The sequence below is a fragment of the Meriones unguiculatus genome, chromosome 9 (assembly GCF_030254825.1).
Source record: "Meriones unguiculatus strain TT.TT164.6M chromosome 9, Bangor_MerUng_6.1, whole genome shotgun sequence".
Classification (NCBI taxonomy): Eukaryota; Metazoa; Chordata; class Mammalia; order Rodentia; family Muridae; genus Meriones; species Meriones unguiculatus.
Genome location: NC_083357.1, coordinates 57,293,674 through 57,316,479, shown reverse-complemented (window position 1 = coordinate 57,316,479; position 22,806 = coordinate 57,293,674). Strand labels below are relative to the sequence as shown.

Here is a 22,806-nt window from a genome sequence, read left to right as displayed (position 1 = left end):
GAGGCAGGCGGATCATTATGAGTTTGAAGCCAGCCTGGTCTACAAAGCGAGTTAAGGACAGCCAAGAGAAACCCTGTCTCGAAACATTCCCCCCCCAAAAAAAGAAAGAAAGAAAAAAAAAAAAGAAATTGACTACAACTTGTGAAACCATAAAAAATTTCTAGGCAGAAGACATTCTGTAATTAAGAACACAATATCTCAGCCATGCCCAGTGCACACCTTTAACCTCAGCGCTGGGAAGACAGAGGCAGGAGAATGTCTGTTAAGTTTGAGGCCAAATGATATACAAAATCAGTTCCAGGGCAGCCAGAGACAGGTCCAAAAAAGGGGAAGAAGGGAGGAAGGAAAAAGGAGAGGGGGAAGGGGGAAAGAGAGAGAGAGAGAGAAATAAAGTGAAACATTCAAATCACAAACTCATTTTCTAGTATCTGACGTGCACCACACCACCCCTCCCAAACGACCTCAGCTGACACTAGAATAGGCCAGAAGAGAACTTCTTTAGTTAACAAACAGAGATTAGGTGACGGCAGGATGCAGTTAAAATTGATAAAGCAGCTTCCTCACTTGTGTCTGAGATTTCCCACTATGTCATCCTTTAAAAGAAAATTACGTAGTTTTTAACAGCCGACTTCTGGCTCACTTTGCTCGCTCACCGCAAAGACTGGTCCACCACCTAACTCTTCTGGGAAGCCTTTTACGACATCAGGACTGCCCCCTTAAAGAGGAGCTGCTTCGTATGCACAGTTGGAGCAATGGCAGGCACAGCTTCGTTTGTTTGTTTGAGACACCATAGACAGGTAAATTAAAACACTAACCAAAACAAAAATGGTATTCGCTAAGAGGCGGGGGTCCTCACGTAGAGAAGAGTTTACATAATGTGTCAGAAAACCAAAGAGCTCTGCAGACCTGTCAAGGGAGACAAGACTTGAGCTGTATTCCCGTCATCTCTACTTTGCAAGAGCCCCATAAAAACTGGGTACATAACAAATCTGCACACGTTCACCCCATGCTTTCCTAGCCACAATTTACTAAAACAGAGAAAAGATGGGGGAGGGGGAAAACAGCCAAACAAAATAAAACCCTAGCCTCACACTTCTGAGTCCAAAGTATGGAGTAACTTAACCGAGCAGGGGAGTTTTTCTTGCTGCGAAGGAGGAAGGAGAACAAGGCAACTGCCACGAATGTGCGCCTCGCCCAGCACTGCAATGACAAGCTCCAAAACTCCACGGTGGCCCCAGCAAGCTCCCTCGCGGCCCGTCCCAGCACGGCCCCGCGGCCCGCACTGTGCCCATCGCCGGCCTCTCACAAAGGAGAGTGGTTCAGTACCGAGCATCCCGCACCTGATCACTGGGAACTGCACCCGCATGACTGCGAGCGAGGACGTGTTACCCCACCCACTACCGGTCCCGGCTCCGCTGAGACTTGGTGGAGCCGCGCGTGCCGCGGGCTTACCTGAGCCAGTCCTGCGGCTTCCTTCCCCCGGCAAGAGTTGCAACCCACCGTCCGGGAGAACAAGGCGCCTTCCGGCGAAGCACGGCCAGCCCTCGCCGCAAGCAAGCTTGCTAGTTCTCCGTGCCCCTAGGCCCGCCCACAGCCCTCCACCCGCCAATGGCAGGGCCGGAACTGGGCGCCATCCAGGAAGTCTCCGAAGGGTGGGAGGTCCTGAGGCTGAGAAGGGTACGTAGGCAACCGCAGATATGCCTGATTGGAAATAGAAACGGACGCGGACTGCCAGGACCGGCCTCTGACCCCAACCACTGGGGGCGCTCCAAACCAAAACAGCACCTGCTACCTGTCTCGGGAGGCCATCTTGGGTCGGCTGGCTCGGTGAAGCCACAAGATTACTTACAGGAATTTGAAGACCCTTTTGGAGTTCTGTCGGTCCAGCCCCAACATGCTCTTCCTTCATGTATCAGGATACCTCTCAGACAGGGTGAGGAATTCTGGAATATTTTTGGACGCGACTGGAAGCAAGCCCCACTAACCTCTCACTTAAATGTAGGAATGATGATGCTGTTTTATCCAAGAAGCCAGCCGACAGGGTCTCAAATGACACTTCCTAGGGTAATCCTTTATAAGCAGGATTATCAACACATAATCGACACAGGTTAAAAAGCCATTCTACATGCTTGTCTAGGCGTCTGTTACAGATCTTCCACTGTTCTTAAGTTTTTTGAGTCAGGGTCTCAATGTGTCGCCAAGGCTGCCTTGGAACTCGCTCCTTGAACCAAGGCTGGCCCCAAACAGAGAGATAATGGAATTTAAGGCATGAGCCACCACGCCCCAGCCTGGTGTTCTGATTTGAGCAACTCGAAATACTGAGTCATTTAGTGATAATAGGAGTGAAAATTTTCACTTAAAAAAAAAAAAAAAAAAAAACAGCCTTAAAAGTCACCAATAGTTCCAAAGTATTTACGAATACACACAGAGCAAACAAGACTTAGGGTACTGGAAAGAAGCGAAATTTCATAACTAGGCGAGACTGCGCTGATAGGTGTTCCTGTGTTTTCTAAAGTTATGCGGACTACATTTCCATGCAGTTAGTTGGGGTGTGTGTGTGGGGGGGGTTAAATCAACAATATTCGAAAGCGCCAGGGTGCTTGAGCAACATGGCAAGAACTACAAACCTTGTTTTTAAAAAGATTGATTACTGGGATATGGCAGCCCCACACCTTTTATCCTAGCATTTGGGAGGCAGAGGCAGTCAGATCTCTTCTGTGAGGCCAGCCTGGTCTACAGATCAAGTTTCCAGATAGCCAGAGCTACTCAAAACCAGTCTTGGGAAAAAAAAATTTTTTTTCTATTGGAGTTTTAATTATGTATATATGCATTGGATGAGCGCTGGTGCTGGCAGAGAGCAGAGATATGAGATCTCCTTGACTAGGGTTATAGGGGATTATGAGCCAACAGCAGGAGGGGCAGAGAACCTAACTCTGGTCCTCTGCTGGATCAGCTGACATGCTCAACAGCTGAGCCGGCTCATCTCATGGATGGAGTCTTTTCAATTATGAAGGTAAGGGGGGGGGAGGAGGTGCAGTGGCCTACACCCGTAATCTCAGCAACCAGGCGGCAGAGGCAGGAGGATCTCTGTGATTTTGAGGCCAGCGTGGTCTACAAAATGAGTCCAGGACAGCAAAGGCTACACAGAGAAGTCCTGTCTCAAAAACTGTGCCCATACCTTTAATCCCAGCACTAGGGAGGCAGAGACAGGTGGATCTCTGAGTTTGAGATCAGCTTGGTCTATAGAGCAAGTTCAACGACAGCCAGGCTACACAGAGAAACCCTGTCTTGAAAAACAAAAACAAACAAAAGAACCCCCCCCCCAAAAAAAATCAAAGGGGTGGGAATTTCATGACAATATTTTATGAGGAGATTGAGTATGTTGAACTAAACCTCTTGGTCAGATTCTTTCCTAGTTCTAAATACCACTGTATAAATTTGTAGTTGTTAGGGTTTACCAGAATAATCTGTTTATGTGCATATGCAAAGAGGTATAATCTTAACTATTAATGGTTTCTGTAATAAGAGCCTATTGTTTTTCTCATTACTTTCTGGTACAGAATATAAGACCTACCAACAAAGGAAGTCATTATAAGCATTATAGAAAGGGGGAAAGTGTCTGATCCAATGATTTCTGCTAATTACACTGACTTGATATCAATTACATGATTTCCAGCGTTAATAATTTCAAAAGCCAGTTGACACCCAGAATGTCTCATAATTACTATTCAGCACATAGGGGTGGGAGATGTTTCTATATTAACTCATGAACACTTGACTCAGGGCATGAATTTATAGCCATAGTTTTTTTCTGTTTACCTTCAAATTATTAAAAATACCAAGTATAGAAGGTTATAAAATAGGGCTGGATAGATAGCTCAGAGGTTAAGAACACTGTTCTTCCAAAGGTTCTGAGCTCAATTCCCAGCAACCACATGGTGGCTCTTAGCCATCTATAATGAGATCTGGTGCCCTCTTCTGGTGTGCAGGCACATATACAGGCAGAACACTATTTACATAATAAACAAACACATCTTTTCTTCTAAGTTATAAAATATAATCAGATGTGGGAATTAGCTTTTTTTTTAATGCTCCAAAAAATTCAGATATTTGAAAACATTGAAATATCCTCATTCTGAGGCTAACAGCTGTAGGCAAAATACTGTAAAAATTTTTTTTTGAACAGTAAAGGAAAACTTTTCTTTTGTTCTTTTCTTGTTGTTTTTCAAGATAGTATTTCTCTGTATAGCCTTGGCTGTCTTGAACTCTCTTTGTAGACCAGGCTGTCTTTGAACTCACAGAGATCCGCTTGCCTCTGCCTCCCAGAGTCCTGGGATTACAGGTGTGCACCACTGTGCCTGGCTAAGAAAAACTTTTCAACAGAAACTACAACAATGATGAGTGTGCTGGAACATTCAGCACTCAGGAGGCCAATACAGGAGGATCAGGAGTTCTAGGACAGCCTGGGCTGTCCTACAGAGAAAAGAAGGGGAGGGAGAAAAAAAAAAAAAAAAAGAAAAGTACTAAACTATATGCTCAGTTTTATGCCTGGTATGGAAGGCAGGCTAAATGCAAATTCAACGAGCACTAAACCTTTTTGGAATGAGGCAGAGTTAACTTTATTGCTACTATTGTGAGCAGAATTCAATATAAAAGCCAGTTCTAAGGAGGAGGTATCTCTGGTGCAATACTATAGGAGGGTATTACCCACTTACACCCAGGGCACAGTGAGGTTAACACAGGAAACAGAAACAGCTTGGATCATGCATATATTTAATAGGAAAACAGTCATTGACATTAAAAATTAGAAATTTGGTGAGACCTCAGTGCTGTGAAGGAAAACGAGCAAGTAAAAAAGACAGCAACTGTCCCAGAAGGCGGTGTAATGAGTGGAGCAAGGCAAACTGGGCTAAAGTAGTAGTATATATTCTAAGGAGCAGGTGAAGTATCTACTTATCTGAATCTTGCTGGCAGGTATTCTTATTGAATGCTGCATAGAATGGAGACAGTAAGTTACAGTGAGGCAGGGCAGAAGAGCACTAGAAAACCCAGGGTAAGTAGATGGGAAAAAGTGCAGTACAATTACAAAGAGAACTATAAGGCCTTTTGTTTCTTCTAAAGTCTACAGCCTTGCATTTTAAAGTATGCCATTCAAGTTCAAGATCATGACTCGCACATAGCAGAGTAAAGGATGCTGGGATAGAAATGACCAAACTTACAACCTGTATGAGATAGACACCCCCCCCCAAAAAAAAAGCATTATAAAACATATTTACAAAGTAAAACATATACAAATAAATTACATATGAATAACATAGGAATGCTAAGATACTGTGTTAATAATTGCTTGGAACTCCGTAGGTCAGTCAATGAGGATTTCCTTTAAAAAAAAAGTCATTATAATGTTAGAAGAGGGTAGAACATATGCAAAGGTACAGAAGTTGGAGTAAATATATTATATTTAGTAAGCCAATAAGCTTGATTAGAATAAAAGTCTAACAGATCTGGTTGGTTAGGGAGTATGCCCATCTGCCTGGGAGTCTGAAGCATCAGAATCCCAAGTTTAGGGCCTGCAAGTTCAAGGCTAGCCTAGACAAGTTGCCTCAAAACAAAAGGTAAAAGAGTAGGCTCCTGAGGGTACAGCTCAGTGGCACAGCATTTACCTAACATGTTTAAGAACCTATATTTCATCTCCAGCACGCGCATGCGTGTGCACACACACACACAGGCGAAACAAAAAGAAAGAGGTGAGAGAAAGAGTGATAAAACAGTAGAGATCAATTTGGTGAAAGAAACTGTAATGCTAAAACTGATCCCTAAACAAAATGAGCAATTAAGGTATGTGGCTACAGGTCTAGTACCAGCCAGATAGCCTAGCTTAAGCATGACCCTCTGGGTCCCCGTAAAAGATGCTGTCCTGAGGCTGGGCTTCTGAGGAATGATGCTTAAGGCTGTGCACAAACACAATAAATAAAAAGAAACTAGCAATGAGACAGTACAGAGGCACCCAGCTCTTATGAAATGACAAGCAGATTTCCAGGGAAAGGCAATAAACTCAATGAAATTATTATGTATAGATGTATTATCCAATGGCTATCTAGAGTCTTAATCCTAAATGTTCAATCAGAATATCCTTCACCCCAGTTACTAAAAATTAGGTAAGAAACAGATTGTATTTTATTCCTTTCTCTCTCTTTTCTTTTTGGCTTTTTGAGACAGATGGCCTAGTGATACTTATGTAGCCCAGCCTGACTTCCAAGTTCCTGCCAACCCTTCTGAGTGCTGGAATTATAGGTATGTGCCATATCACCTAGCAAACAGGTGGAGATACTTAGTAAGTTGTTTATTTTTTATCTACTGTGACATTCAGTTTTGATCCTACATTTTAGAAATCTGAGGATGAAAAGAGCCCTAATCTACATGGAATGCTCATGTCCCTAAAGGAGGACAGGTCAGAAAAGGGCCCAATTTTCTCCTGGTGTTTAAGTGGAAGGGTAAAACATTGCACACTGAAAAAAGGCTGCTCTCAGCCAAGCAAGTAAGACCTCTTTCTTTAAGCTGATTGATCTGAAGCATTTCCAGGAGAGGACAGGGGGAGAGTTCAGGCCAGATGTTCAGCAGCAGCCAGAGTCAGACCCTGCATCAAAAGAGCTTCGCTGAGAGGAACCTGTTCCTGCTGATGTGGTTGCAATTGACTGTTGGGGCCCAATCTTGATGCCATTTGCCTGTAAAAAATAAAAATAATAATTAAAAAAAAGGGGGACAATTCCCGCATCAGTACTAAAGTGAATGAGAAGGACAGGGATAAAAGAGAATTATTTAATTAAATTCTGCAGATCGTGTTCTCTAGAAAACTGTTGTGAAAGAATGACATATGACAAGTGAGGGTGAGATGACTGGCTGTGAGGAGAGCCATAGCTGACTGGAAGTGGCTTTTGACTGTTTTCAAGGTCAATACTGTACATACAATTCTGTACATACAACTATGTACAGAATTAAGATGAGATTGAGCATGGGGAGAAACACGGGGGCTGAAGGGATAGCTCAGCAGAAGTACTTGCCATGTAAGCATGAGGTCCACAGTTGAGATCCCCAGAAACCACACAGAAGCCAGATGAGCATGGAGCCCACCTGTGATCCCAGTCCTTGGAGGCAAAGACAGGGAGTCCCTAGAACAAACTGGCTAGCCAGAATAGTCTCAATGGCGAGCTCTGGGTTCAATAGAGACCCTGCCTCAATGTGTAAGATGAATAGTGACAGAGAAAGACACCTGTGGTCAGCCTTGGGCCTCAAGATGAACACCCACATGTTCATCTACACACATGTGGACATGCATATATGTGTATGTGAACCACATACACATACATAAGCCAAAAGAGGCAGAAGAGTAGACATGGGATATTAGCCTATGATTATTTTTTGTTTTGTCCCAGAGGTTTCCCTCCTAAATAACTAAGAATTATCTCATCTTCTAGAATAGTAAGAAACTGAGGTCAAGAAGAAAAAAAAACTCTCATTATTATGTACGTTTGTAGAACACCAATTTATCTCTTTCAGCACTATAGGGCTCATAGACTTGAGAAAAAACAGAAATTGATAATGGGTTACTATATCTGTACAAAAAAAAAAAAAAAAAAGAAAGCAGCCAGGTGCAGTGGCACATGCCTGTAATCCCAGCACTCAAGGAGGCAGAGGCAGGTGGATCACAGGAGTTCAAGGCCAGCCTGGCCTGCAAAGTGAATCCAGGACAGCCAAGGCTACATAGAGAAACCATGTCTTGAAAAACAAAAACAAAACAACAACAAAAATAAAATAAAATAAAAAATCTTGACATGATAGCTGATTAGTGTGACCTCAGGGCAGGAATGCTGACATTCTAAGGAGTTTCTAGCAAGGTATCTGCCAGTTCCAACCCCAAACCTTTCTCACCTCATTATGGACATCAAATAAACCCTGCTGGATCTTCCTATATATTTCTTTGGCTGTATTAATGAAGGCCTGAAGGAGACAGAAATCATTTATCAGTCTTAAACTGAAGTAGAGACCTAAGAGAAACACAAATATTCTTATTTGGATTCCTAAGGTGATTAAGGATCTGGGTGTGGTGGTCCATACCTGTAACCCCAGCTCCGAGGAGGAGGAGGTAAGAAGATCTAAGTCTGAGGACAGCCTGGTCTACACAGTGAGTTCCAGACCAGCCAGGGCTACCCAGAAACACTCTATCTCTAGCAAACAAACCAAATAAACAAAACCTGAGAATAATTTAGAAACAGTAGAAAGGAGTAATATAGAAAATTCCAGCTAGACATGGTGGCGGTGCATACCTTTAATCTCAGCACTGGGGAGGCAGAGGCAGGTGGATCTCTTGAGTTCAAGGCCAGCCTGGTCTACACAGTAAGTTCCAGGACAGCCAGGGCTACATGGAGAAACCCTGTCACAACTCCTGTCCCCACACAAAAAGGTTATCTCCACAAACATCTTGTAAAAGCATTGATTAGACATGGTGTTCCACCTGCTGTCTCAGTGCTCCAGGGACTAAGCAGGAAGAGTGCAAACTCCAGGCCAGCTTGAGCTACACAGCAAGGGGTACTCTGAGCTACATAGCATAACCACATCTGCAGTAACAAAACCACCACCACAGTAAAACACATTGAATGCTCCTATGGCATTCAAGTACTGATGTTCCTAGGTCATAGGTTAGCAGGCAGTACAAATAAAACAAATACACTTAGCTGGGCAATACAGTCAACACCTGGAGTCACAATGGGGGCAGTTTCTGTCAGATTCTCAAGTAAAGTGATTTGTAAATAACAGCGGCATCTAATCCATATGTGCTAATTATTGTTATCCTTGGCAAAAGTAAGACCTTTGTTATTAGAGTGAAAGAGAACAGGACAATTCCCTTGGAAGGAGACAGTCACTCTGACCACAGTACGTTCTTGTTTATCCTCGTCCCATGGAGAAAAGGATTCTGAAGAACAGGACAATAATAGCGTGACTTCTAAGCCATTCTCCCCACTTCTGAATAATACCTCTTCAACATTGCAGGCTGTCTTGGCTGATGTTTCCATGAATATAAGGCCGTGCTCCCGAGCAAAGGCCTCTCCTTCCTCTCTTTTCACATCCCTTCGGGATTCCAGATCACTGTAAGAGATTAATTAGGGAGGAAACTTTAAAGATTTAAGATAAGGGGGTAACCATAGTTCTAAAAGGCTCCCGCAGCAGTTTAAAACTGCCAACTGATACTTGAAAGTTATAGGTCCTACATGACACTCTTCTGAGTAGACTCACCAACTTCTCTAGTCTCTTGGAAGATATTGCTCACACTCAGAATAGCTTGTGCAAGCTGAAGATAATACTGTTCTCTGCTACAGAGAGAGAGGTGGGCAAACCCCAGTCACTCAAGGTCTCCTATGCCTTTTCAAGTGGGATCCAGGACAGCCAGTAGAGATGATAAGGGAGCACTTTTTACCAGAAGGCTCATGTCTAAGGACTTAGCATCCTGTAATGATGACTCTCTCTTGTTTTTTTTCCTTTTTTGTTTGTTTTTTACCATGTTCCCTCCTCAAACCCCACTAAGACAGGGTTTCTTTGTGTAGCCTTGGCTTTCTTGGACTTGCTCTGTAGAGGAGGCTAGGCCTGAACTCAGAGATCTGCCTGCCTCTGTATTCTTGAGTGCTGGGATTACAGGTGTGCACCACTATGTCCAGCCCCCCCCCCCCCCCCCCAAGACAAGGTTTCTCTTTGTAGAAGTGGCTGCCCTGGGAATTTTCTCTGTAGACTATACCGGCTTCCAACTCACAGAGATCTGCCTGCCTCTACCTCCCAAGAGCTGGGGTTAAATGCATGTGCAACCATTGCCCAACTGACTCTCATTTCCAGAATGAACTCATGAGAGATTAAGCTAGGACTAAGGAGATTGGTCCCCTTAACTCTTACTAGTCTCATTCCTAGTGTGTATAAGATACTTAACACTTTGGACTTAGAGAAGGTGATATGGATAATATTATGTAATACGGGGAGAAAAGGACCCAAGAAAAGAAATGAAGTAGCATGGAAAGGTCATTAGATACAGAAAAAAAAAAAAAAAAAAAAGGTAGTGAAAACATACAAGAAAAACCACAGAATCAACGCCTGCATGGGTCTTCCTAGGCACACGTTACAGTTGTGTAGCTTGGTGTTCTTGTGGGACTCCTAACAGTGGGATCAGAGACTGTCTCTGGCTCTTTTGACTGCTCTTCCTCCTTCTGGGTTGCCTAGCCCAGCCTTGACATGAGGGGAGATGCCTAGTCATACTGTAACTTGATAGCCATGTTTCTGAAGAGAAACAGAGGAGGAGTGGATGGGGTGGGGAAAAGAAGAGGGAGGGGAAACTGTTAGGGATGTAACATATGAGAGAAAAAATTTAAAAAGCTGGTAAAAACAGGGTTTCTCTGTGTTGACCTGGCTGTCCTGGAACTTGCTCTGTACATGAAGATGGCCTCAAACTCAGGGATCCACCTGCCTCTGCCCAAGTGCTAGGATTAAAGGTGTGTACCACTACTCCCTGGAAGATTCTAGCTTTTTAATCAAAGAAGAAGAGGAAGGGGAGAAAGAGGAGGAGAAAAGAAAAAGAAGAGGGGTAAGAGGGGAGGAGGAAGAGGAGAAGAAGAGTAGAGGAGAAGGAAGTGGTAGTGCTGAGGAGAAGGAAAGGATTTATCCACATTAAGTTTCCACATCACAGTTCATCATTAAAGAAAGGCAAAACAGGAACTTATATTGTTGGTTGTGAGCCTAGCCTTTATTGGCTGAGCCATCTCTCCAGCCCTAGGACAAGAACTTAAACAGGGCAGGAATGTGGAGGGAGGAGCTGATATAGAGGCCATTGAGGGGTGCTGCTTACTGGCTTGTTCCTCATGGCTTGCTTATCTTGCTTTCTTTCTTTCTCCTTCTCTCTGTCTCTCTATCTCCCTCCTTCTCTCTCAATGTGCTGTTTGTATATACACCTGCAAGCCAGAAGAGGGCGTCACATCCCTTTATAGATGGTTGTAAGCCACCACGTGGTTTCTGGGAGTCAAACTCAGAACTTCTGGAAGAGGAGCCAATGTTCTTAAACCTCTGAGCCATCTCACCAGCCCTCAGCTTGCTTTTTACAGATGCCAAGACCACCAGACCAGGAACGGCCCTCCTCCTTTAATCACTAAGAAAATGCCCTACATACAAGCTTGCCTACAGCCCAATCTTAGGGAGGCTTTTTCTTAACTGGGCTCCCTCCTTTCTGATGACACTAGCTTGTATCAAGTTGACATAAAACTAGCCAGAACCTCTATTAAAGAACAACAGACCTACAAAAGGCACCCCAAACTTAACACATAAAAATGAAGTTTCTGCCTCTCAACCACTTGCAATTCTGTCTATTGGGCTTTCACAACTCCAAAATGACACAAGATGAGAAGACAAGGTGTTCAAAAGTCTATAACCCGAGCAGTTGGGAGGCTTACACAGGAGGATTGTGAGTTCAAGGCCAGGCTAGGCTACACAGTGAGATCCTGTTTCAAAAACTGTGTGTCATGTGTCAACTTGACCCAAGTTAGAGTCATCAGAGAAGAAGGCACCTCAGTTGAGAAAATGCCTCCATGAGATCCAGCTGTAAGGCATTTTCTCAATTAGTGGGCAGTGGGGGAGGGCCCACATGAAAACATAGTGGGTGTAGTGGCACATGCTTTTAATCCCAGCACTCCAGACAGCGGCTGATGCAGGTGGGTCTCTATGAATTCTAGGCAGCCTGGTCTACAAAGCCTGGTCGGGCCAGCCAGGGCTACATACTGAGATTCTGTCTCACAAAATAAAATAATTATAGTAATAATAACACTTTTAAAAATCAGTATGTAACAGGAAACGAGAGTGGCAGAACCCACTGCTGACTCTCAGGCTTTACTGTACCTAAAAGACACAAGTACACCGATCATAGTAACTGTTGATGTTTAAAGATGGAATTTTTAAAAAGGAAATATAAACATTTATTTATTATTGTAATTTTTCAAATAGTTATCAAGCTATTATTAGGAGCCTGAAATGTAGTTTGTTTGCTGAAATGCTTATACAAAGAACTGAGTTCAACTTTGGCACCAGGCTTGTGGTGCTTGCCCTTAGTAATCCTAGCACGTAGAGGAGAAAAGCAGGAGGATTTGAGGTTACAGTGTGTACAAGGCTAGTCTGCAACACCTGAGACTGTCTTCAAAGAAGTATGTTATTTTATTGATTTATTGTGTATGTTTTACCTGTCTGATATACATGTGACAGGAAGATATGTAGAAGTCAAAAGGCAACGTGTGGAATGGTTGGCTCTCTCTTTCTACCGTGTATGATCCGGGTCAAACGTTATGTCATCACGCTTGGCAGCAACTGCCCTTACCTACTGAGACATCTCAATGACCCAAAACATGTTACTGTCTTGGGTTTCTATTGCTGCAACAACACAGCATAGCCAAAAATCAAGTTGGGGAGGAAAGGGTTTATCTGGCTTATACTTCCACACTGAATCATGTTCATCACCAAAAGTAGTCAGTACAGGAACTCAAGCAGGGCTGGAACTGGAAGCAGGAACTGATGCAGAGGCCATGGAGGGTACTGCTTACTGGCTTGCTCTGGCTGCTTTCTTACAGAACCCAGGACCACCAGCCCAGGAATGGCACCACCCACCATTGGCTGGGCCCTCCCCCACTGCCCACTAATTGAGAAAATGCCTTACAGCTGGATCTCATGGAGGCATTTTCTCAACTGAGGTGCCTTCTTCTCTGATGACTCTAACTTGGGTCAAGTTGACACATGACACACAAAACCAGTCAATACAGTTACTCAGGTCTAACATTTTGCTTTCGAAGATTTTTTTTAAAAGTATGTGTATGTATTTGTTTAGATATGTATGCCACTTGTGTTTGGGTTCCTAGAGGCCAGAAGAGGGTGTAGGATCTTCTGCAGCTAGAGTTACAGGTAACAGGGAGCCACCTGACATGAATGCTGGAAACAGAACTCAGATCCTCGGAAGAGGAGAAAGCATTCTTCATCTCCTGAGCCATCTCTCCAGCCTGTTTTGGGGTTCATCCAGCCCAGGCTAATCTCCATCTCTCTCTATGTATCCAAAGACAGCTTTAAAATCCTGATCCACCTACCTCCACTTCCCAACTTTTAGGATTCCATGATGATGCCTAGCACTCTGGCCTAGTCTATGTAGTGAGGCCAGCTAAGGCCCTGTTTCAACAACAATAACAACAACAACAACAAAAAGGAAAAAAAAAAAGAAAAGAAAGAACGGTAGTTGGCAGATGCCAAGGAAAACACTGAGGGCAAGAGATATGATAGAATTCAATGGTTCTAAAGTCTGAGGAAATGAAAGAACAATTTTAATATGTTTAGGGCTACAAAATACTTTAAAAAGTAGTTAAGATGGTAAATTTTATGTGTATCGAACCATAGCAACATTTTCTTACTAAGATAATATATTAGGAAACTCAGTATTAAGCAATCCAGTGTCAGTCAGATGGCACATGCCTACAGTCCCAGCCCTGGGAAGGAAAGCAGGCAGCTGGCAGCATATTTTAGGCCAGCCTGTGCTACAAAGTTCCAGGCCAACCAGGGTACTTCAGTGACGCTCTGTCTCCAAATCAAAACCAAACAAAATAGAACAAAAGAAATTCAATTATCCACAGAGAAAGCTTGAGTCCTCCTGGTAACTAGTATTTATGAAGATGGAATTTTTACCTCTTATTCCCAATCAGCATTATCACCATGTTCGAGCTTGAGTGCTGGCGTGCATCCTCTAACCACGAGGTCAGGTGGTTGAAGGTTTCACGTCTACAGAACAATTTAGAACGATGGTCAGGTGCCTGTTTCAAAAAGCCAAAGTTGCTCCAAATACATGAGAAAGGGAGATTACATGTGTGCAAAACAGCAGCAGTCCCTACTCCGTGTCCTTGGCAGGAGCCGAAGAGAGAGGACAGCTTTAGGGATGTCAGGCAAGCTCCCCTCCCACACTCCAGCCGGCTCACCTTGTGATGTCATACACCAGTAGTGCTCCAGCTGCTCCCCTGTAGTAGGAACGGGTGATAGAACGGAAGGACTCTTGCCCAGCCTTTACCATCAACATGGCAATAAAAAATCCCAGTAAAACTAGGTTATTTCCAGAGAAGTGACTTGCTCACATGCCACCCTAAAACAAAAGATTTAACTAAAGAAAGAACTTGTGCTAGATTATAAATAATAAAAGAAATGTGCCTGTCCAGGAAGGGGCCCAGGTGGGCTACTTTTCAATAAAAATGTGATTGAGATCTCAGGTGGGTCAGTTATGACTCCTTATGAGACTGTCCATTAACTAACTGTTAGAGAGTCATTATCCTTAGGTCCCAGACACTCAATGCCAATAGCATGACAGCAACAACCTTCACATATGTTTCTCAATATCCTTTAGAGTAAACGTGCAAATGGGGCTGGAAACTCAATCCCAAATATGATGTTGAATACACTACATGACTTTTTCTGTTTTTATCTAGTAAAAAGGGGGAAAATTAATTTAGAATGTCAATACCCTGTCCAATGGAAGGCACATTCCAATGCAACAATGCAGAAAATCAGATATAGGCACTGAGCTTATGCTGAGTAACCCGTGGCGTTTCTCTGATAACAGCAAGAATACTTGGAAGTTCCTTGCTGAGATCCTGTGGGAAATAGGAATAAGGAATAGGAAATGAGCCAGGCATGGTGGCGCACATGTAATCCCAGCACTCAGGGAGGCAGAGGCGGAGGCAGGTGGATCTCTGTTAGTTGGAGGCCAGCTTGGTCTACAAAGTGAGTCTAAGACAGCCAAGGCTACACAGGGAAACCCTGTCTCAACAAACAAACAAACAAACAAACAAACAAACAAGGAATAGGAATAGGAAATGATCCAGGACCTACAATAGGTTTCCTTAAAAGAATCTTGTTCAGCTGGATGGTAGTGGCACACGCTTTTAATCCCAGTTCTCCAGAGGAAGAGGCAGGTGGATCTCTGAGTTTAAGGGCAGCCTGGTCTACAGAGTGAGCTCCAGGATTGCCAAGGCTACACAGACATTGTCTTAAAAAAAAAAAAAAGACAAGGAATTCTTTTCTGATGGGGCCAAAATAATTGGCTTTTTAATAACTGAGCAATTAATTCCCCCTATGCACTAGATACTTTTGTTTTCTACCCCTCTTCCCCCAAATAGTTGTGGCCCTCCTGCTGCGCCTGTATCATCTGCCATTTGGGGGGAGGGGAGGAGGAGAAGAAGAAGTAGCAGCAACTTTTGTTTTTTAATGTAATAGCTCTTCATTTTTGTTTAAGGGAACCACGGTGTCATTTAAATAAAAACACTGGATTGGTGAGATGGTTTATGCACTACGATTGTTTACTGCTCTATGAGAGAATGGAAGTTCAGGCCACAGAACCCATACTGGGCAGCACACAAACACATGTAACCCCAGCTCCTAGGATCCAAATGGCCCTCTCTGGCCTGTGTGAGCAACTCACACACATGCACATTCATAAACATACACAGCCTGCTGTGCTGGTGCCTGCCTCTAATACGAGTAGTCATCCAGCATCCTGGTACCCAGGAGACTAAAGCAAGACAACCTGGAGTTTGAGGCCAGACTAGGCTACATAGAGAGACTGTCTCAAAAAACAAAACAAAACAACACACAGAATACTTTCTGTGTTGAATCAATTCTGTTAGAAAAGTTTTCACATTGTTGGAATAATTTCTCCCCATAAAAACTGGGAAGTGAAAGTTATTATCCATCTACTATCACCAGGAAAACTATGATGGAAACATGGGACCATAAATGGGTTTTTATTGCATACCACCAACTGGTAATAGCACTGATACTACAATAACATAATTTTTGTTTGAAATTTATTTAATTTTATGGGTATGAGTGTTTTGCCTGCATGTTTGTATGTACACCGTGGGCATGCCTGGTACCTATAATGGTCAGAAGGTGGCATTGGATTCCCTAGAACTGAAGAAACAGATAGTTTTGAGCCACCATATCGGTCCTGGGGATCAAACCTAGATCCTTTGTAAGAACAACAAGTACTCTCAACCACTGAGCCATCTATCTCTCCAGACTCTACAATAATATTTTAAACTATTATTTTTTTTTCCTAGAAGTATATTAGGAACCATGAGAAACAATCACATATATCATCTCATTTAATTCTCCTAGAAGCCCTAAAGGAGACTGATATTGTTTTCCTTCAAAAATGGGGAAAATAAAGCTCAGAGGGACTTTTTGGTTTTTTTTGAGACAGGGTCTCTATGTATAGCCTTGGCTGTCGTACACTCACTTTGTAGACCAGGCTGGCCTTGACACAGAGATCATCTGCCTCTGCCTCCCAGAGTTCTGGGATTACAGGTGTGTACCACTCCACCAGAAGGGACAAGTTTAATAACTGACCAAAAACCATACAACAGAGCTGTAATGAAAATGCAGAACCACAGTACTTCATAGCACAGAAGTGTTACAATCTAAATTGGGGGTATAAATGTGGAAAGACAGTTTACTAACTTACAGTGACTTTCTCCCCAGAGACACAACCTCTGAAGACATCACACAATTTCTTAGCCTTTTACTGGAAATTCTAGAAACACTTTTAAGATATGAAAAGCACCTTTGTCCACTAAGAACTCCATAGAGTTTTATATTTACTCTGTCATAGTGCCCCCCAGCTCTTCTGGGGTCCTGTTTTTGCTTTATTCTCTTTTCGTTATTTTCTTCTCTGCTTGAAAAGCTTCCTCCTTACTCCATACAGGGTTAGCTGGCACCCACTGGTGTACCAGTACTTAAGAGGCTGAGGCATGATAAGGGGAATGCCTGCCCAGCCTAAGCTTCACAGTGAGACACAGTCTCAAGTAAGCAAGGTGAGGGTCGGAGGAAGTAGGGGTGTAGACAACACATGGAAAGACAGTCTGGCTTCCAGCTCACAATCAGGAAACTTCTTCACATCAAATCTCTACTTTTTCTTCTCTGTCAAATTTATAAACACTTGGAGCCAGTACGCTAGAAAGACTGTCTAGTTCAACTTAGAAGGGTCCATAGCAATCTCAAATAAACTTCTCCATGCCCAGGTGGTAAAACGTTTGAAGCAGCAAATAACTAACATGGAGTTTTCTCATTTTGGGTTTTGTATTGTGAAATTGGGTCTCTCTGTAGCCTTGATTAGCCTACAACTCATGATGTAGCTCAGGCCAGCCTTGAATGTAAGGTACTCCTGCTTCAGCCTTTCAAGTATTGGAATACGGGTGGTGTGAATGACAATGGTAATCACAGGTTCATCTTTGAATGCTTGTTCCCCAGTTAGTAGAACTCTTTGAGAAGGATTAGGAGGTGTGGCTTTGATGGAGGAAGTGTGCCACCGGGGGCTGGCTTTGAGGTTTCAAAAGCCCACGCCAGGTCCAATATTCTCCTGCCTGTGGCCTGAAGATCAGGATGTAAAGCTCTAGCTACTGCTCCAGTGCCATGCCTATTTGCTTTCCACCATGATGATCACTGAGGTTACTCCTTTCCCACGGCTAAGTTCTTTTTTGTTCACTGTCAGAAGAATCCTCAGTGTCTTCTCTTTTATTTATTTATTTTGGTTTTGCAAGACAGGGCTTCTCTGTGTAGCCTGAAACTCTCCATAGACCAGGCTGGCCTCAAATCCACAGAGATCTGCCTGCCTCTGCCTCCCTAGTGCTGGGAATAAAGGCGTGTGCTACCACTGCCCAGACAGCAAATTCTATTACTTATGAGTTTAAATGCACAGAATTCTGAAAGTATATGCACTGAATCATTAAGAGTGTATTCCTCTGGCAGAATAGCAACAACGTGAGCTAGAAAAGGGTTTTCTATAAGCGGACATTTACCTCTTGCCACATAAACATTTATTGTTTTTTTTTTTTATTTTTTTACTATATTGGATAGTATAAAACTATATTGGATAGTACAAATTTTTTTTTGTTTTTTCTTTAAGATTTATTTATTTTACTAAGTATACAATGTTCTGCCTGCATGTATACCTGAACACCAAAAGAGGGCACCATATTTTATTATAGATGGTTGTAAGCAACCATGTGGTTGCTGGGAATTGAACTCAGGACCTCTGGAAGAGCAAGCAGTGCTCTTAACCTCTGAGCCATCTCTCCAGCCCCCTTGGTTTTGGTTTTTTCAAGACCGGGTTTCTTTGTGTAGCCCTGACTGTCCTGAAACTCACTTTGTAGACCAGGCTGGACTTAAGAGTTCTACCTGGCTCCAGCTTCCCCAAAGTTGAGTCATTTAAAATTAAAAAGACATGACGCTTTTTTTTATCTGAATATCTCAGTATGTAATCTCTCCTGACTTGACTTTTCTTGAGCTGCTTGCCTCGTCCTACAGTTCTAAAACTGCAAGTGTATAGCATCACACATGGCTGCATTAGCTTTTACTATTTTAACTGGGTTTTGGTCGGGCACTAAATTGTTTTGTCCTCTCTTACCGTATCCCAGATTTGTAGTTTGATTTGTTTTCCATCAATGTTGACCATACGTGCTCCAAACTCCACACCTGTCAGTGAAGGCCAAAAGAAGGACTATGACTGTCATGAACACGTACATGTTAATGTGGAGGTCATACTTTTCCCAAAGTGTGATGAATGCTTGTTTTCACTCACTGCAGTCCAATACTGGTGTTTACGGCTCCAATTGAGTTGCGTTCCTTTTAGATTCTTTTCTAGAATTCTAAAAACCCATGGACTAGAGGATATAGCTCACTTGATACAGTACTTGCCAAGAATGAATGAAGCCCAGGATTCAATCCTCAGAACCACATGAGACGGAGCACAGGGCTGGAGAGATGGTGCAGAAGTAAGAGCAAAGCATTCATGTACTTCTTGGGACTGGAATTTGGTTCCTAAAGCCCTCATCAGCTAGTGCACAACTGCCCACAATTCCAGCTCCAAAGGATCCAATACTCTTTTCCAGACTCCATGGGCACCTGCACACTCATGCATGCATGCGCTTGGCACGCACACTCCAGGACCCCTAAACTGGGCATTGCAAAGAATGTAATCCCAGCTCTCAAGAGGTAAAGGCAGTAGCATCACTAGGGTCAGAAACTCAAGGTCATCATGTACTTGTATAGCAAATTCAAGGTTGGCTTAAGTCTACTCAGGAAAAAATGCACTCTATAGCTATAGGATAACTCAGTGATAGCGCAACTACTAGCACATAAGTCTCTTCATTTAATCACTTGCACCAAAAATAAACAAGGAGATGCTAAGTGATAATGACCTAAGGAGGGGGCACCCAACTATAGATAAGGGAACAGCTAATTAAGAATAAATAAATACAAATATTCTCACTGTTATGAATTTTTTAATTTTTAATTTTATTAAATTTTACAGTTTATTCACTTTGTATCCCAGCGGTAGCCCTCTCCCTCATTCCCTCGCAATCCCACCTTCCCTCCCTCATCTCCTCCCATTCCTCTCTCCAAGTCCACTGATAGGGGGGTCCTCCTCTCCTTCCATCTGACCCTAGCCTATCAGGTCTCATCAGGACTGGCTGCATTGTCTTCCTCTGCTGGTCTGATCTTAATCAGAACAAAATTTGCTATGTTAAGTCCATGAGAAGCTGGAGAAATGGCTCAGTGGAAAGTGTACTTGTTGCTCCTGGAAAGGATCTGAGTTTGGTTCCCAACACTCATAACTGGTGGCTCAGATCACAACTACCTGTAACTCCAGCTCCAGGGTATTAAACAATCTCTAGCCCCGGCAGTCACCTGTACACACATATGCAAATAGACATGAATATACATACAAATAAAAAAAATTAAGGATGTATTTATTTATTATGTTTGGTGTTCTGCCTGCATGTGTGCCAGCAGGCCAGAAGAGGGCACCAGTTCTCATTATAGATGGTTACGAGCCACCATATGGCTGCGGGGAATTGAACTCAAGACCTGTGGAAGAAGAGCCAGTGCTCTTAACCTCTGAGCCATCTCTCCAGGACTGCCCCCACCCCAATTTTTTAAAACAAATCTGAGGGGGAAAAAATGACCATATGTGTTGCCAGAGATAGTTCTTCCCTAGGTCTGGTTTTACAAATTCTGGTAATAAACCAGGTTCTATTTATTATATAATCAGTTGAGTTATTATAAGACCTTATGACTGAGACTCTATCTAGATTATCTTGTATAAGCCTCAAAAAAAGTGGCAGTGCAGTTACTTGTAAAAACTGGAACATAATGTCAGAAGAATGTATATTCACTATAAAGCAAGTTCCAGGACAGCTAGGGCTACACAGAAAATTCTTGTCTCAATGAAAAAAAAAATGTGTGGTCACTGTAGGAAATCAATTCCATTAACTGAATTACAAAGCTACAATTCATAGAAAAAAAGTCTAGAAAATTGACAATTCTAGGAAAAAATAAAATCAAAATAAATTCTTAGGAATGTTAGTTTGTCTGAAATCTGACTAGGTAATTTTTTTCAAAGAACTTCTAAACAGTTTCTTCTTTTTTTAAGACTTATTTAATTTTATGCATAAAGTATTTTGCCTGCACATAAGAGTGTGTGTGACACATGTGTGCCTGGTACCTGTGGAGGCCAGAAGAGGGCAAAGGATCCCTGTGGAACTGGAGTGACAGATGGTTATGAGCTGCCATGTGGATGCTGGGAATTGAACCCTTGTCCTCTGAAAGAGCAGCCAATGCTCTTAACTGCTGAATCAGCTCTCCAACTCCCTTGAAAGCATTTTCTCCTCTACTTCTCACCCCCATGCTCAATCCAGCCACTATCGATCCCTTGAAAGCGTTTCTTGACAGTGTCTCAAATTGTCCAGAAGTTCTGTGTGTGAAGCAGCACTCTTTACTGCAATTCTGAAACTAGTTTCATTTGCAATTAAGGAAGCTGCCTAAGAAACAGGCTTTAAGGACAAAATATCCTGAACCACCAGCAAGTCCTAGAATGCACTGGAAAATAGCCTCCTCAAAGCAGTATGTAGAAACTGGCAAAATGATATGGCTTTTGGCATTTTTCTATTTGAAGGTAAAATTTATCTCTTTCAAGGACAATACTTCAAAAATAATCATTTTAAAAACACTGCTCCATAGCTGGGAGTAGCAGTGCACTCGCCTTTGATCCCAGCACTCTGGGAGACAGAGGCAGGCAGATCTCTGAGTTTGAGGCCAGCCTGGTCTACAAAGTGAGTCCAGGACAGCCAAGGCTACACAGAGAAATCCTGTCTCAAAAAGCCAAAACCAAACAAACCAACCAAACAAACAAAAAACTACTGCATTATAAGCAGATAATTCATCCACTTTTCTATCTTCATACAGTATTTTGCACATAGCATGAGGAATTCAGATTTCCAAGAAATATTATTGATCTAGTATGCTATAGTCTAAATTCGGTCATCCTATGTAAATATACTCCCTATGTAAAAAATATTTCTACTTTAAGGTGCTACAATCTATAACAAAGATATAAAAATGTCTTCTGAATACCTGTTACCTCAGCAAATATCTAAAGGAACTTTTTGAAAAAAAAAAAATCAGTTAAGTTTTCTTTCTTTCAGAACAGTAAGAATGTCATTTCAACGAGCAAGAAACCAAAAAGAACAGGTTGAGCAGAGTGATGCACAACTAATCCCAGCATTTAGGAGGTGGAGGTGGGAAGACCAAAACTTGTTCAAGGTCATTGTCAGGGTACACGTGGAATTCACAAAAACAAACCTTTAAAGCCTGAGTGATGGTACATGCCTGCACTCCCAGCACTTAGAGGCTGAGGCAGGAGGATCGCTGGGACTTCATGGCCGGTGCAAATTAGAGGCTACCTCAAATAGGAGAAAAAGGTGAAGAGGGAAAGGGAGGTGAAGGAGGAAAAACGAGGATGGCTCTTACATTGGCCTTTTTCTCTCCAACACACACACACAAATCATATGTCCGTGTTTACTTTGCAACGTGTGAGGCTGGTAGTCACGTTTCCGTGGAATTTTCAAGAAGCATACAAGTTACATTTGAAGTAAAAAGAATTCTACGGCAACTAGTGTTTATCTTACATCCATCTCCAAAGTCACTTTTCCATTATTTACCCTCCGTTTACCAGCCTTTACCATTTTTCATATACCATGATTTCGGACTAAGGCCTTGAGAAGTAACTTTTCACTCAGAATGCTGAGACTGTTAACTCTGTCCTTCAGCAGTTCGCCAGCTACCTCTTAGGTGTTCCCGAACGAGGGGATGCGCTTACCTATTGTGAGGTCGTGCACAGGCTGGAACCTCTTGTCGGTGAACTGGAGGAGGAGACATGACTTCCCAACACCTGAAAAAGGATGGTGTCTGTGCACTAGACGCACGCCACCCGGGAGGCAGCTGGCTCCCAGGCCGGGCCCAGGGTCTAAGGAAGGGGCAGAGCCCCGCCCCCGGGGCTCGCCCCGCCCCCCGCGCAACTCCGCTCGCCCGGCCCACTCGCCCCGCCCCGCCCCGGGCCGATTTTGGAGGTGGGATCCCCGCCCTAGGCCCGAAGGCGGTCCACCGGCGGATTACCTGTGTCTCCGATGATGATGTACTTGAAGAGATAAGCGTAAGTCATGGTCCCGAGGCGTCTGTGTTCCGGGTCCGCCCGATTTCTACAGCCACTTACCTCCGACCTCTCTAGCCACTCAAGCTACCGACCTCCTGATTTGCCTCCGCTCCAGCCCTTCTAGCTCTGGCCTCGTCTCTATTGCTCTCCCCAGAAATCCTCCCTGGCTCCGGAGTACCCGACGCCGCCTCTAGGGCCGCCCCTCGCTCTTCTCC

The 22,806-nt window shown here is 43.3% G+C and overlaps 2 protein-coding genes and 1 non-coding gene across 6 annotated transcripts in view; 1 reads left to right on the top strand and 2 right to left on the bottom strand.

Moving 5' to 3' along the window:
* Positions 1-1,569, bottom strand: part of Chd8 (chromodomain helicase DNA binding protein 8) — a 68,819-nt gene extending 67,250 nt beyond the window's left edge. For 2 of the 3 annotated variants that reach the window (XM_021652317.2, XM_021652321.2), the window contains exon 1: positions 1,453-1,569. The gene's annotated coding sequence lies outside the window, so the exon portion shown is untranslated. Of the gene's footprint in view, positions 1-1,123; positions 1,141-1,452 lie in introns of those variants that run through there. The other variant, XM_021652319.2, reaches the window with a different exon arrangement.
* Positions 1,570-4,756: 3,187 nt separating this feature from the next.
* Positions 4,757-22,752, bottom strand: Rab2b (RAB2B, member RAS oncogene family). 2 transcript variants are annotated; one of them, XM_021652300.2, is made up of 8 exons: positions 22,555-22,752; positions 22,259-22,330; positions 18,506-18,573; positions 14,028-14,110; positions 13,741-13,833; positions 9,033-9,144; positions 7,930-7,998; positions 4,757-6,725 (listed from the first exon to the last, which is right to left on the bottom strand). In XM_021652300.2, exons 1-8 carry the CDS (start codon positions 22,598-22,600, stop codon positions 6,615-6,617), a joined length of 654 nt encoding a protein of 217 aa, XP_021507975.1. In that variant the 5' UTR covers positions 22,601-22,752; the 3' UTR covers positions 4,757-6,614. The 2 variants fall into 2 exon arrangements, with proteins under 2 accessions (XP_021507975.1, XP_021507977.1); XM_021652302.2 differs by lacking the exon at positions 7,930-7,998.
* On the top strand, positions 20,026-20,127 carry LOC132656672 (small nucleolar RNA SNORA72). The gene has a single exon (XR_009594388.1). It is a non-coding gene; the product is annotated as a small nucleolar RNA SNORA72 (small nucleolar RNA).
* Positions 22,753-22,806: the final 54 nt, after the last annotated feature.